Below are 14328 nucleotides of genomic sequence, written 5' to 3'. Positions count from 1 at the left end.
CAGTGAAGATACAAAGCTCACCTTCTTCCCAAGAACCTCCAACGCAGATTCCTGCCTTATCAGCCTTCCTCACCCCCAGTTCATGGGCACACAGTCAATTGGATGCACTTATCCTGACCTTTGTGTGAGGAGGGAGGGAGCGGGGAGGATTGATTGTGGCAGCAGCCACAGCAGTGGCAGCGGCAGCAGCAGCGGCTGATTTCCAAGGACAGCTGAGACAGCAGTACCAGCCATGCTTTGAGTTTGGATGCCTGGCACGGTAGCAGGGGCCCAGCAGACAAGCAACAAAGCTGCTCTGGACTGAGATGGAGCTGATGCCTCCCAGGCTCCCACCTGGCCTCCAAGCAGGCCCTCCAGCTTTGTAAGTGCTGCTGCAAGCTGCCCACTGGCTTCATCTTCTTTATTTAAATGATGGTTGTTTCTATTGATTAGAGCCAATGAACTTGACAGATAAAATCTGCTGCTTTCTTTCCCTCCATGCTTTCCCCTCCCTCCTCCTTCCTTCCTCCTTCCATCTCTTCCTCTTCCTCCTTCCCTCCATCTCTGCTTCTTTCTTCCCTCTCTTCTTCCTTATCTTTCAGTTTCCAGAAGGCGAATGCATGCAACCAGCTTTATTTTGCATCTGCCAAGATGTTGCAGCAACATTTTCAATCATGGTTAGTGAGAATATCCTTCATGGTTTTAGCAATCAAATAAATGCTCAGCAATAAGTGTGATGTGTGCCAATGTTTGTGTCTGTACAAACATCACAGACACTCTCAATCTTGGAAGCAACTCACAGTGCTTGTACTCATGTCCTCCTCAGAGAAAGCCTATGGTGAGCCACCATCATTCACACCCTCCTTTGACTTGGGAAGAAACTGAGGCACAATCACCTTTTGAGACTTGCCTGAGGTCACAAAGTCATGTCTCAGAAGAACTGGAAGTCCAACTGGGCAGCTCATGCCCAGCAAAGTCAGAGAGCTGACAGAACGAGCTATTCAATGGGGAGAGAGAGCTTGGAGTTGCTGAGATAAGAGGGGCTGAAGGGAAGAAGGAGGAACGAAGGCTCGAGAAAGTCTGTAGCTATTTAATGTGTGGGGATGCCACGGAGATCACAGTCAGCCTGGTGCACAGCCCTGGCGGTGATAACCTACAAACTGTAAAGGCATCAGAGGTCTGATTGTAGATTTGACAACCTGACGTGTCTAGAAAGGAGGGTGAGAAGACATGCCCGAAGCCAAAGCAGGCAGGGTCTATCCCTGGCATCCTCAGACAGTGGCTGGACTGGGGCAGACAGCTTGCAGCAACTGGAGGGCAGAGGGAACTCTCAGCTGGGTGCTCCGTGGCTCACTCATATTTTGCTGACGACTGTGCATTGTTATGACAGAGCGACCCACAGTTTTAGAGGACCTAGTCTGAGGTGTGTCCAGGGTTCCAAAGACACTTCAGGTGACAGTCCTGGAGTCTAGGGTCCTTCAGAGCCAGGAGCAAGCCATCATAGTAATTGTCTGAACAGAAGCCAGAGCTGCATCTATCATTTGTCTGTACTGGACACAAAGTGGAAAGTCATAGACATAGACTCCTCCTCCTTCGTGTGTGTGTGTGTGTGTGTGTGTGTGTGTGAGAGAGAGAGAGAGAGAGAGAGAGAGAGAGAGAGAGAGAGAAAGAAAGAAGGGGAGGAGAAAAAGGGAGGGAGAGAGAGATGGAAGGATGGGGAGAAGGGGGAGGAGGGAGAGGGAGGGAGAGGGATGGAAGGATGGAGAGAGAGATGGGGAGAAGGGGGAGGAGAGGGAGAACAGTATGAGAGCACAGTATGAGATGAGTCTGCTTGCTTGCTTTGCCAGAAGTCTCTCCCAGGGCCAGGCTTGGACTTCACCTGAGGAAGCCCCAGAGCTGGTGGTTCTCCAAGATCGCCTCTTCAGTGGCACCCACGTGATTCCTTCTCTGTCTTCTGGGGCTTCACAGCCCCAGGAAAACTGACCACTCTGTTGAGTGGCCCCCCCATCCCCCAGGAAGCCAGCCTTCATCCCTCATCCCAACAGTGCCTTCTAAACCCTCTGGGTTCTGCACCTGTGCAACCATCAGCTGAGACGGCTGAGCTCTATTCTACACCTGTCACTCTGCTTCCCAGGGACCCTCATCAGCTAGCCAGAGGTCTCCCAGCCGGCTGCTTTCCTGCATGCGTTGAGTGGCCTGTTTTCTTCTATGACCACAGGTAAGTAAGCAAGTTAATCCTGAGGCTTAGAGGGGACGTGCTGAGCATGCTGGGGAGACCATAGGTGTGAGCTCAGAAGGAAGTTAGCAACTTGTGAGCGCTTCGGAAATGGTCATGTCAGAATGCTAGAGGTCACTTGCTGCTGGGCAGAGTTCAGCCTCCTGGTTGACCTTGCTGGACCCCTTCAGAGCATTGGGGAAGCAGAGGGTTGGAGTGACTATGGAGACTTCTGTCTTGTGGCATCTATTACTGTGTCCATTCTCTTGTTACTTTGTTTATTCATTCAGCCAATATTCTACACACTTATGTAAATCAGACAGACACTGGCTAGGTGGGGGGATTTACTGATCTGAAAGGTAGCAAGTCCTCACGGCTTGTGTGCATCGAGGCTGGAGTTAGTTGACAGGGTACTGCATTGACTGATGAAGGTGCATGACCTTCAGGATTCCACCTGACCTTGAGCGCTCCTGTTAAGCTCCTGTGATGAGCAGGTCACTGAGCAGAGAAGCAGTGGAAGCAAAGAGTATGTTCTTCATCTCAGGAACACGACAGAACCGTGCTATTTGGGAAAATGAACACTCGACAACATTTCCTCTAACCTGGGGGTCTCGTTGGTGGAGAACTGGGACTTCCTGTGTGGCGTTGCATGAGAGGTTTCTGGATGGCACTCGGGAGGGGGAGCTAAGCATGTCTGGGGGAAGAGGCAGCACTTCTGGAAAGGGTAGACTGTTCTGATGAGTGAGCAGCTAAGAAGCAGCTGCAGTAGGAAGGCGGGCAGGGAAGAGGGTCCTAGTTGCACTGGTTTTAATAGAACTGGACCTAGGTAGATGAGTAAGGCTGTAAAGAGCCTCAGGGCAGTGGAGGGTGTACCAGACCCTGGTGAGCATCACCCCAATGGGAACATTCACACCTGAGCCCTTTACACTCGCAATAATTTTTGTTTGTGTTTTCATTTGCATGGGCATCATTTGCCCAGACTTAACACACAGCGACATCACTCTGCTGTCATCTGTATCCCAGAACTGCTAATCCAGCCATAGTGGGGCTCATGGTCCAGAGCTTTTCACTTTAAATTTCTCTGTAACTAGTGGTGGAAGGTAACTCTAATTACTGCTGATTACCTGGAACAATTTCTCCTTTTGGCTTCCGGGGACAAATTAATGAAATGATCACAGTGGGCTAATTACAAAAGGTGGAGCTCGGAGGCAGCTCAAGCACACCCTCTGGAGCCAACTGCATCCCATTTGCTCATTGCTCCAGACAGCCCCTAACAGACATCCTCCCTGGATCTCTAAACGGTACAACTTCAGCATGGCTGCACCCCTGGCCTCAGTAATAGAAGGGAGCAGATCTTTATTCTGTGTGATACCCTCAGACCTCATCCTCAGAATCTGCAGCCTTGGTATCATTTGAAAGAGCCAGGGACCTGCATACACTTTGGATCCAGCTGAGCCCAGCTTCAGAATGAATGCTCTTCTCTCACAGACTCCAGTCTTGATGTGGCTTGGCAGTGGTGGTCATAGCGTCAGGGTTTCTAGCACACAGTCAAGTACTGGTTGAGTTCTTACATGGTCACCCCTGTGGTTGATGGCATCGCTATATGACTTAGAAGCGGAGAGATTGCGTTTGTTCCCAGTTGTATCGATTTGAGCTCTGTGAACTCAGGTTAAGTCTGTCGACTTCTCTGAGTAGAAGCCTTTTAATTTCACACAGGAGACATTAGTACTCTTCCTCCACACCTTCCTGGGGTGATGTGAGTCCACAGGAGGGCAAGGGTACCACAGCGCTTTGTGAACCCGAGGGACATCAGTGGAAATTGTTCTCAGGAAGACCTTCTAGGAGTTAGCATAAAGGGAGACCCTGGAATGGTCCTTTCCATCACGTACCCAGCCTGTTTCCCAACACAAGAACAAAACAGTGTGTTTTTATGCCCATAGGGTGCTGAATATGAGGGACTGAGGTTTTTAATTTTTTTATTATTTATTATTTTATGTGTATAACTGTTTTTTGGGCATGTATGTCTATGCACCGCATGCATGCCTGATTCATGCAGAAACCAGAAGAGGAATCAGACCCCTGGAACTAGGGTCATAGCCCATTGTAAGCTGCCTGGTATAGATGGGTACTGGAAACTGAACCCAGGTCTCAGCCACTGAGCCATCTCTTTGTGTCTAGGAACTGAGTTTTGTAACTGTTCTTTGTAACCCCTGGCTGGTTATGACAGTGGACGTGGGGCCTAAGTCACTCACACGTGCAGGTGCATTGAAGGCCTGGTGACCTTGAAGTCCCCCCACAGTAGAGAGAGGATGAGAGGAAAAGGACAAGCCACATACTCCAGGTCTCTCAGCTTAACCCAGCTGACGTCTTTCTGAGGTGTTTGCACAGAATCAGATGTAAGGAAGAGCTCCCCAAGCCGGAGGAACTAGAGGCGTCCCTAGATGTCTTTGAAACCAACAGGGGGACAAACAAATAAAATATATCAGGCAGCACACCAGGGTGTGCATGACTGCTAAGTTATCTAGAGCTATTCTCTCTTGTGGTCCCTCTCTGTCTTCCAAACGACTTCGTGCTCTGTCCCTACTACTCAGTGTGCACATTGCTGGCCTTGGCAAAGTGAGAGGTGGGGGAAAGACATGAATAAGGAAGAGGTAATTAGAAAGCCGGGGAGATGGCCTGATGGGTGCAGACTGGAGTTCAGAATCCAGGTAAAAGCCAGGCAGCTGTGGAGACTGCTTATAACCCCGGCACTTCAGCTGCAGAGACCTGCGACCCCCGAGGGCAAGCTAGATAGCTAGACTAACTGGAATTGACAAGCCTCAGGTTCATAGAGAGGCCCCGCTTCAATAAATAAAGTGGAGATTGATTGTGGGAAAACATCCAGTGTCAAACTCGCACCTCCACAAGGATATACACACGTGCGTGCACACGAGCAAACACATACAATACAATGCACACATACACAAGTGATACACAAGTTAAGTAACCAGGTTATAGCAGTAACCAGGTTATAGCAGTGACCAGGTTAGAGCAGTGACCAGGTTATAGCAATGACCAGGTTATAGCAGTGACCAGGTTATAGCAGTGACCAGGTTATAGCAGTAACCAGGTTATAGCAATGACCAGGTTATAGCAGTGACCAGGTTATAGCAGTGACCAGGTTATAGCAGTAACCAGGTTATAGCAGTAGGTATTTCCCCTGGCCACATTCCCTAGCCCAAGTGGCAAGCCTTGGTCTTCCCCATCAGCTCTCCTGGCCTCCGTTTTCCTCAGGCACATTTTACAGGGGCCCAGAGTGAGCTGAGAACTTGGTCTTCATTTCCATATGCAAACTGGAAACAGGGCTTCTGAATCCTCATCCCAAGGAGGGAGTTCACAGCAGAATTCTGCTCTACTTGGAGCCTCTGCCACCTTTGCCCCAGTTTTGGGGGCATGAGAGTTCAGATTTCTTAAACCTAGTGAGATTACAGATGGACCCAGATGAACTTTTGCTATTGTGATAAAATACAGGTGTGTACCATGCCCTCAGCCTCTCGACAGCAACATGGTGTCCTGCCATCACCTGTGTCTCCAGAACCAATGATGCTCCAGACTGTAAAGACTGGCTCCTCCCTCCTACCCCACTCTAGCTTCTGTCTCTGGGAATCTGATGTCTCCTAGAAGTGGGGTTACTCAGTGTTTGTCTCCTTGGGTCCATCTTATCTAAAGTAGCATACTGTACTCAGGGTTCAGCCCTGACACAGCAAAGCTCAGGACCATCCTTTTTTTAAGGCTATATAGTCATTCTCTGTCTGCACAGATGATATTTTCTTTCTTGTGTCTCTTGGGGACACGGGTTATTCCTCCCACCACACGATTCACTCTGATCGTTTATATCTATCCAGATGACAGACTGGAGTCTACATTCTATGTGAATTTTGAGCGAGGCCACATCCGTGAGGCTGGAGGAGGACACAGACAACACACGGTGGGTGCTGTTCCATACTAGAAAGACCTTTCAATATTATGCTAAAGGTAGAAAATTTGGAAAATGTAGAAAAGTGTCAAAACATTGTAAATGTCTCTAATCCTGACACCCAGAAGACACCAGCTGGCTCCAGGCCCATGGGAGAAAGACGCTGGCCCAGATCCTTTCCCTGGAGGTGGAGGAGCTGGGGCTGGGGAAACAGGTGCAGCTCTAGGCTGTGGTCACTGCAGAGGTGGCTGAGGATGGTGCCATGTGTGAGGGTGGCTTCCCTGTAGGGGGCGTTGTTCTGAAAGAGTTTTCCAGAGCTGACATCTTTTGGGAATCGCTAGCCTTTTCTACCTGCTGCCTGGGATGTTTGGGGAGGGCTCAAGACAAAGTCAGGCTCCTATAAGAGAGAGAGAGAGAGAGCCTGTGTGTGGTCATGCTGTGTGCAACCTAACACTGACATAAAAGTAACTACTGACCAGGACGGTATTCTCCCAAGGGAACAGAAGATAAATGAAAATGTCAATTTTTAAATTTTTTTCAAGATCATAATATAATCACATCATTTCTGCTTTCTCTTCCCTCACTCCAAACTTTCCTAAACACCTCCACCCCTCATTCTTTTCCAAATTCATGACCTCTTTTAAAAATTGTTGATATATATTATATACATTCCTATATACATTAATACAACCTGCTTAGTCTGTATAGTGCTACTTATGTGTATGTTTTCAGGGCTGACCATTTGGTATGGGATAACTAACTGGTGTGCTCTTCCCAGGGAGACTATTTCTCCATCTCGGAAGGTTCCTTAGCTGTCTGTAGATCTTTGTGTAGGGAAGAGACTTCACGGCTTTTCCCCATCCATGTTAGCGTGTCTATCATGGCCATCCTTGTTCAGCTCGGGTTCAGGCAGCCATGCTGGCGAGACTTCGTGAGTGTAGCTTCTGACATTCTAGGAGACACAGTCTCACGGCAAAACCCGTTTCCTCTAGCTGTTACAATCTTCCCACCCCCATTCACAATGGTCTGGAGCCTTAGGCGCACGAGATATGTATCTGCTGTCTCTGCTGGGACCTGATGGTCTCTGCATGTTGCAACGAGAAATTTCCTTGATGAGGTATGGACTAGATTGCAGGATCTGACTGCGTAAAGAGGTTGGATGTGGTGTGGGACGGACATGTGGGTCAGGAGCTGAAAATCTCCACTTTTAATCAGTCTCTGAATTGAAATCTTTTGTGAAAATCAATGCAGGTGGACCCTTCCCCCTAAACACATCCGGAGCTGTCAATTATAATAGCATCATGTTGACCCTTCCCCTGCTTACTCTTCCCTTACTTGGCACAGTCGCTTTGTATTGCCACTGGGTCAAGGTGCATTGACCCTCACAGCAGCAGCCTAGCACTCGGCCCTCCTCTTTAGTGTTTTGGAGTTCACATATGGACACCTATGACCCCAATGGACTATGTACCTGTTCTGGGAGGTTCCAGCTATCCTACAGTTAAGCTGATTTGCCCTGGTGCTAGTGACATGGCCAGGAAGCAAAGTCATGTTTGCGGACTCTGGACGGGGTAACAAGGGCAATGCAGAGGGACGACAGTATGGAGGAGAGACTACAGCTTGCTGTACTGCTAGACTCTCTGCTGGTTGTTTGGGATGGGACAAGATAGACCAGAGGACGAGGACCAGAGAACAGTAGCTCCTCAGCTCCCTTGGTAACTGTTCTGATTCCTGCATGGGTGTGGCCCCTTCTGTGTTTCTATAAATAAGCAACCTGTTATTCATGCTTTTTGAAGCCATGGTTAAGTACACACAATAGGAAATTTACTGTTCATGGCATTCTGGGCTTTAAAAATGCTATGCACCTATCACTATTCTAAAACATCCCAGAATTTCCCAGTATATTTTCCTTACTGTCAACAGGAAATCCCATGTCTGTGCTAAGAGCCCGAGTGCTGTCTCTAGGTCATATACACACAGTACCCCATGTGAACATTTGCATATATAAACTCTGTGTGTGGGGGGGTGCACATGCGTGTGGGTGCACATGTATGCACACATGTTTAGTGACCCAAGGTTGGCCTCAGATGTTCTTCAGACGTTGTCACCTTTTACTTTATTTTATTTTTGAGATAAGGTCTCTCACTGGGACCGGGGCTTGCTGACTAAGTTTGGCTGGGTGACCAGCAAGTCCCAGAGATCACCTGTCTCTACCTCTCCTGTGCTGGGATTACAAGTGCATGCCCCGACACACAGCATTTTAAGATAGGTACTGGGGCTCAAACTCAGGTCCCTGTGCTTGTAAAGCAAGCATTTCACCAACTTAACCATCTCCTCAAGACCTAAATATGTAAACTTTTAAAGGCAATAATACTTAGTGTCATTGTGGTCGTGTGATTGAGCCCTGTGCTATGCAATATAATTCATTAGCTTAGGATTCGGCTTCCCTCCAACTTGACTGTGTGAGACATTTTTAGCCATCATGAGGATCTGTCTTCCTCAGACCCAGGATCTTCCTGCATCAGCTCCAGGTTCACCATCCCAGAGCCAATAGAAGATAGCAACATCTTCCTAAGCAAGAACATTTTTAAATAACAGTTTTTTGAAATATAATTCATCATGTCAAGCACAAGAGTTGGTCAATTTTATTGTGTTCACAGAATTGTGCAACCATCTCCATTACATCGTTCCAGAACCTTCTCCATATCCACACCCCACCCCTGAAGACAGCCCGTTGATCATCAAGATTCATTTCCATTGCCTTCTGAACTCACTCCTCCGCATCATGTTTCCAGATCCACCTGGCCTGGAATGCGCCCATCAACAAACTCCTGCAATATCTGGCTGGCTTCTTTCACCTCGCATGTTTTTGAAATCCATCCATCTGTCAATCACAGATGCCATCTTAGTACTTGATTTCTTCTCATGGCTGCCCTGTATTTCACTGTTTAGATATCCCATCCTTTGCTCAACTGTCCATCGCTCACGAGCACTTGTTCACCTGCATCATTGGGTCATTGTTCCTAGGGACCGTAGTCTTCTGCTGACTGCCCTTTCCAGTATGATTATCCCCACTTCATAGATGAGGAGTTGAGGCCACCATGGAAGGAATGTGGTCCCTTCCTCTGTGAAGGTCAGTCGTGTCTCAGCTTGTCAGCAATTGAGTGACTCTGGAGAAGAGGAGAAAGAAGCTGTTCCTCTATGAGGCAGAGCAGCCAAGAAGCCCCGCACTCCAGGCAGGCCTGTTGACAGCCATGAGCTCAGCTTTCAACCCTTCCTGGAGTATGAAAGACAAAGACACTGCATGCTACATCACGTGACCTAAGAGTCCTCCCCTCCCCCTATTCAATTGCAGAGGAAAGGCAGGGGCCTCACTGAAGCCAGCCCTAGTGGACCAAGGGAGACCAGGACACTCCGAAGCCATGAGCCCCTCCCATCTTGCTTTCCAGTCCTGGATATATCTTTCTCTCTGGGGTCTCCTTCTGATGCCAGCAGGTGAGTAGGTACCACCACTGTCACTAGGACTTCATCTTATCCTTGTGCCCTCACAGACCACATGGTGGACTTTCCTAAAGGGCAAGTCACCTCATCTTCAGGGCTACATGGGACATTCAAGGTCATTGTCTGGGTGGCCATAGGGCGAAGAAGACAAGGGGGTGTCTCAACTCTATCATGAGCAGCTTTGTCATCTTGAATGCCCCCAAACCTTTCGATATTCTTGTCTACACAATGCAAATAGCATCATGGAACACTCATGATTACTATGGGGATGAAGGAAGCTTGCACCCAGCACATAGGCTGGGGCAGGTCTTTGGAGACACACATGGTGGCTGTGTTCATTGCCGTACTTTCTGTCCCAGCGGCTGCTGGCTGCAGGGTCTTTTTTTTTTTTTTTTTCTGTGTAAGGTCGTTCATTGCCTGCTCAGGCAGCAGAGCCCCAGAACGGGGAAGCTATTAAGCAAAAACACAGTGGAAAGGGCATGATAAATTCCAGCAGACAGTTTGGCAGAGCTTTGCCCAGTGGATGAGAACTGGTCAGAGCTGGCGATTTAAGAGCTCAGGCTGGTACCCTGCATGGGAGATGTTCTCATGGGCATCAGTAGCTTGTTGGAAGAGTGGATGGAAAGGAGAAAAGTCTCACCACCCGCCAGACTCACATCAGTAGCTGAAGCCCCTCTCAGCCACCCCTGAGCCCCTTTGGGGCTCTTTGGTTCTGGCTGAGACTGGTGTCTAGGTCTGAGCTTTCTTACTTGGCTGCGGGAGCCCTCACTCCCTGACTCCTCACTTGAAATCAGGAAGACCCTGCAAGCGCCTGCCTCTTGTATGGTGTCCTTAGGGCTGTATTAACCACTAATATACACTCATCTATGGAATCCCCAATGGTGTTTGAGATGTACTTCCTGTTTGCCTCCCCATATGAGGATATACAATGTTGAGTGTCTCTGCTTTGATGGACAATGGAAAGAAAACCACAGATTCAGCTCCTTGGCCTCATGTAGACTCTTTTTCTCTCCTATTCCTACTCCACAGTGTTGGCCCAGCGAGGCTCACGCACCCAGGCTGAGGACCGCCTGTTCAAACACCTGTTTGGAGGCTACAATCGCTGGGCGCGGCCAGTACCCAATACCTCCGATGTGGTCATCGTGCGCTTTGGACTTTCCATTGCCCAGCTCATAGATGTGGTGAGTCTGCCCGCTCACTCTGTGTTCCCTTGATCAGCCCCCCAGCCCACTTACTTTTCTCATGGTCCTCCCTGGATTTGGCTCAGTCCTCTCCCAGCAGCCCTCAAAGCCACCCTAGCTACAGCTTGCAGCTACCTAGCTGGGTTAACATGGTGCCTTCCTTCCCAAGCCTTGGAGTCCCTAAGAGAATGGGCTGTCAAAAGAAAGTTTCTAAAACACATGTCCAAAGTCCTCCCTCATGCCCCAGGTGATCCTGAGGAATCTGAGTGCTGGTGACTGAGCCATGAGAGATGTCTGGGCTTAGGTGTCCTGTGAGTGGGCCCCCAAAGTACCTCTTATATATTCTGCTTTCTGGGCTGGCTTGTCAGTCACCCCAACTGCTGTTACTTTCTGTCTCTGCTACCCTAGGATGAGAAGAATCAAATGATGACCACCAATGTCTGGCTAAAGCAGGTAAGCCTTCCCTTGTAGGAGCTGACAGGAGTGTCCCCAGTCCTCAGCCCCTTCTAGGACCCCACTATTGAGGGAGCATGGAGCAGCAAAATGCTGAATTCATGGGTCGTGATCAGTAGTCAAACTTAAGGTTTGAGGTAATGCAGGATGCTCTCCTCGGGGGCTGATTTTGTATGGCCATGCCCTTAGTCCACTGTCCTTGTCACCCATAGCACCAAGAAACCCTTTTCTAGAAGCAAGCATTTCATAGTCCTAGGTCCTGCAGGAAAGTTCACAGGACAGCTTACTGAATTATTACCCACTACCTCACAGAGCGAGGGGGTATCCAGATGTGGCCAGCTCCAAGATCCGTCTCCTTCTGTGTGTGTCTCAGAGGCTGTGCTGCCTGACAAATGACCCCAGAGCTCACAGACATAAAGCAATGACCATTTACCGTATCACATGCATTTGTGACCTGGCGCTTAGACAGCTTTCTTTGCTTTGAATGGTAACCAAAATACCAGTGTCATCTGGGCCAGTTGGGGTTAGTCCATTGCTGTCAAAATGGCTTCCCTTACATGTCTGTCCCTTACAGAGGTGTTTGGAAGGTTCCGAAAGATTCTGAAAAACTTGGTTAATAGCTCTTCCATGCACACCCTCAGATTCCTTCCCTGGTGTCTCTGGCAGGAGAATTGATGGATTTTCACTGGTGGTTCAAGATTCCCATAGTGAAGGTCTTCCCAAGAGACAGAAAGTAGAAGTTGATAGTCATTTATGGCCCTAAAAAGCCTCAACCTTATGCTATTCTACAGGCCCAGTCAGTAAATGAGCTGGAATCAGGAGGAGATAAAGATACCAGCTCTCCATGGAAGGAGAGCTGAAGAGTCTGTGGAGTTCTGGGATGGGCCGCTGTTGGGCAGACTCGGGAACTAAGGCCTGATTAGAGCTGGAAGTCTACCTTACCCCTCCTGTCTGCCCACCTAACCCCAAGGCTTTCAAGTGGAGATAGCAGATGAACATGGGAAAGGGAAGCTAGCCCCTGCCCCCAGCTACTCTGGCCCCTTGGGTACCTGACTGGTCCTGTCTCAGAGTTTAGCATGCAGAAAACCACAAGGACCAAGATGGTGACATCTCTAAGTCATTCAAATAGATCTCTTGCTCGCTGTGGGTGTCTTGTGCACAACCCCCAACTCACTGGGTCCTGGGTGGTGTCTGGTGTGTGATAGCTACTTCTAAATTAGATGCTTGGGTCAGAAGTTGCTCTGAGCCAATCACTTCTGACACTGTTGACCCTAGAGTCATTAGAGGTTCTGTGTCTCATCTCTGCAGATGAACCAGTGGGAACCAGGTGAGGAAGAAGATTGGAAAGGCCTATAGTCATGTCATGGAAGGGGGCAGGTCCAAAAACTAGGTCACCACTATTGTCCTGGTCACCTGTATCAGGGCTGGTATAGGAGGAGAGGCGAGTGCACTGTGGTAGAACCAGGCCTTCTGTAGTTGCCTAGGACTAGCCTGAGATGCTGGAAAAGTTACTAACCTTCTGGGAGCCTCAGTTTCCCTATCTGTTATAGACAGAAGTCTCTATCCTGTCTATTACCATTCAGTCCCAAATAAACACATAGAGGCTTATAATAATTATAAACTGTTTGGCCTATTGCTCAGGCTTATTACTAGCTAGCTCTTATGACTTAAATTCACCCATAATTCTGGTCTATGTTTAGCCATATGACTTGGTACCTTTTCTCAGTAAGGCATTCTTATCTTGCTTCCTCTGTGTCTGGCTAGGGACTGACTCTCTTCTGCCTTACCTCTTCCCAGAATTCTCATAGTCTGGTTTCCTCACCTATACTTCCTACCTGGCTACTGGCCAGTCAGCATTTTATTAAACCAATACGAGTGACAAATGTTTACAGTGTACAAGAGCATTATCCCACAGCAAAGTGGGTGACTCATTTACCATATGCCTATGATATTCAGATGTCCCCATTTGATGCCAGTGTCCCCAAAGGTATGAACCTGAAATCCTGAAAGATGGCCTAAACAGAGAATGAGAGCTCTGTTCTGGGAACAGAAGGGTATAACTTTGTTTGTTACCATGCTTGCCTGCAAAGCCCTGGGCTTAATTCCCCAACAACCATCTAAGTTGGTGTGGTGGCTCATGCAGGCAGTCCTAGTACTTGGGAGGTGGAGGCTGAGGAGTAGAAGTTCAAGGTCATTTTACCATTGTAGCAAGTTGGAGGTGAGCTTGGTTCCTTAAAACACCAATAAACAGAACAAAACAAACAACAACAAACCACAATGAATCTGGCTTTAAAGCCCACTTTGGACCCGTTCTGCTGCAAGCATAGTTGGGACCTAGAACATTCTCTTCCTGCTGGGAATCCAGGACTAGGAAGGTCTCTAGAGCGTGGTTTGAAGGTCCCAGGTAAGCTCCTTGCTTCACTGTCTAGTTCTGGCAGGCCCTGCATTGGAAATGAGTGATGTTTAACAGATTTAAGAGGTGGGGAGTGTCAGAACAGGAACCAGAGGCAGGGCTAGAGTGCCAAGTGTGCTGGCTCTGGCATCCTGGGACTTTGGCTACCAAAGTCAGCGCAAAACAGGCTGGTTATCAGAGACAGCTTGCCTGGCTCCCACGTCAGAGTCTTTTCCTGGCATCATGGCCTCTTCTAATTCTGTGTGGCTAGGGGAGGGACTTGGGGACCTCTGATCCCACAGCTCTATTTAGATCATCTTGAGGCTCCCCATGTCACAGAGCCCTGATGCGACCCCTTCTCTGAGCAGGAGTGGAGTGACTACAAGCTGCGCTGGGACCCAGCTGAGTTTGGCAACGTCACCTCCCTCCGGGTCCCTTCAGAGATGATTTGGATCCCAGACATCGTCCTCTACAACAAGTAAGAAGCCCTTTGTTAATTAAAATACATGTTAGGGAGATGGTTCAGTGAGTAAGAGCCCTGGCTGTAAAAGCAAAAAAGATCTGAATTTGAACCCTCAGCAGCCACATAAAAAGCTGGAAATGTGTGTGTGAGTGTGTATGTGAGTGAATATATATATACAATATATTTTGATCT

The 14328-nt window shown here is 48.6% G+C and overlaps 1 protein-coding gene across 2 annotated transcripts in view; it reads left to right on the top strand.

The window, feature by feature from the left end:
* Positions 1-1908: 1908 nt before the first annotated feature.
* The window catches only part of Chrna2 (cholinergic receptor nicotinic alpha 2 subunit), an 18821-nt gene continuing 6401 nt past the window's right edge, over positions 1909-14328 (top strand). Inside the window, exons 1-6 of one of the 2 annotated variants that reach the window (XM_026783185.1) lie at positions 1909-2197; positions 6079-6161; positions 9502-9641; positions 10677-10828; positions 11237-11281; positions 14042-14151. In XM_026783185.1, coding sequence (XP_026638986.1) covers positions 9569-9641; positions 10677-10828; positions 11237-11281; positions 14042-14151 — 380 coding nt within the window. In that variant the 5' untranslated portion in view covers positions 1909-2197; positions 6079-6161; positions 9502-9568. Of the gene's footprint in view, positions 2198-6078; positions 6162-9211; positions 9642-10676; positions 10829-11236; positions 11282-14041; positions 14152-14328 lie in introns of those variants that run through there. The other variant, XM_005355493.3, reaches the window with a different exon arrangement.

This window comes from Microtus ochrogaster, chromosome 17 (genome assembly GCF_000317375.1).
Source record: "Microtus ochrogaster isolate Prairie Vole_2 chromosome 17, MicOch1.0, whole genome shotgun sequence".
Lineage (NCBI taxonomy): Eukaryota > Metazoa > Chordata > Mammalia > Rodentia > Cricetidae > Microtus > Microtus ochrogaster.
The sequence above is the reverse complement of the archived record's forward strand: the minus strand, read 5'-3'. Positions and strand labels throughout refer to the sequence as shown.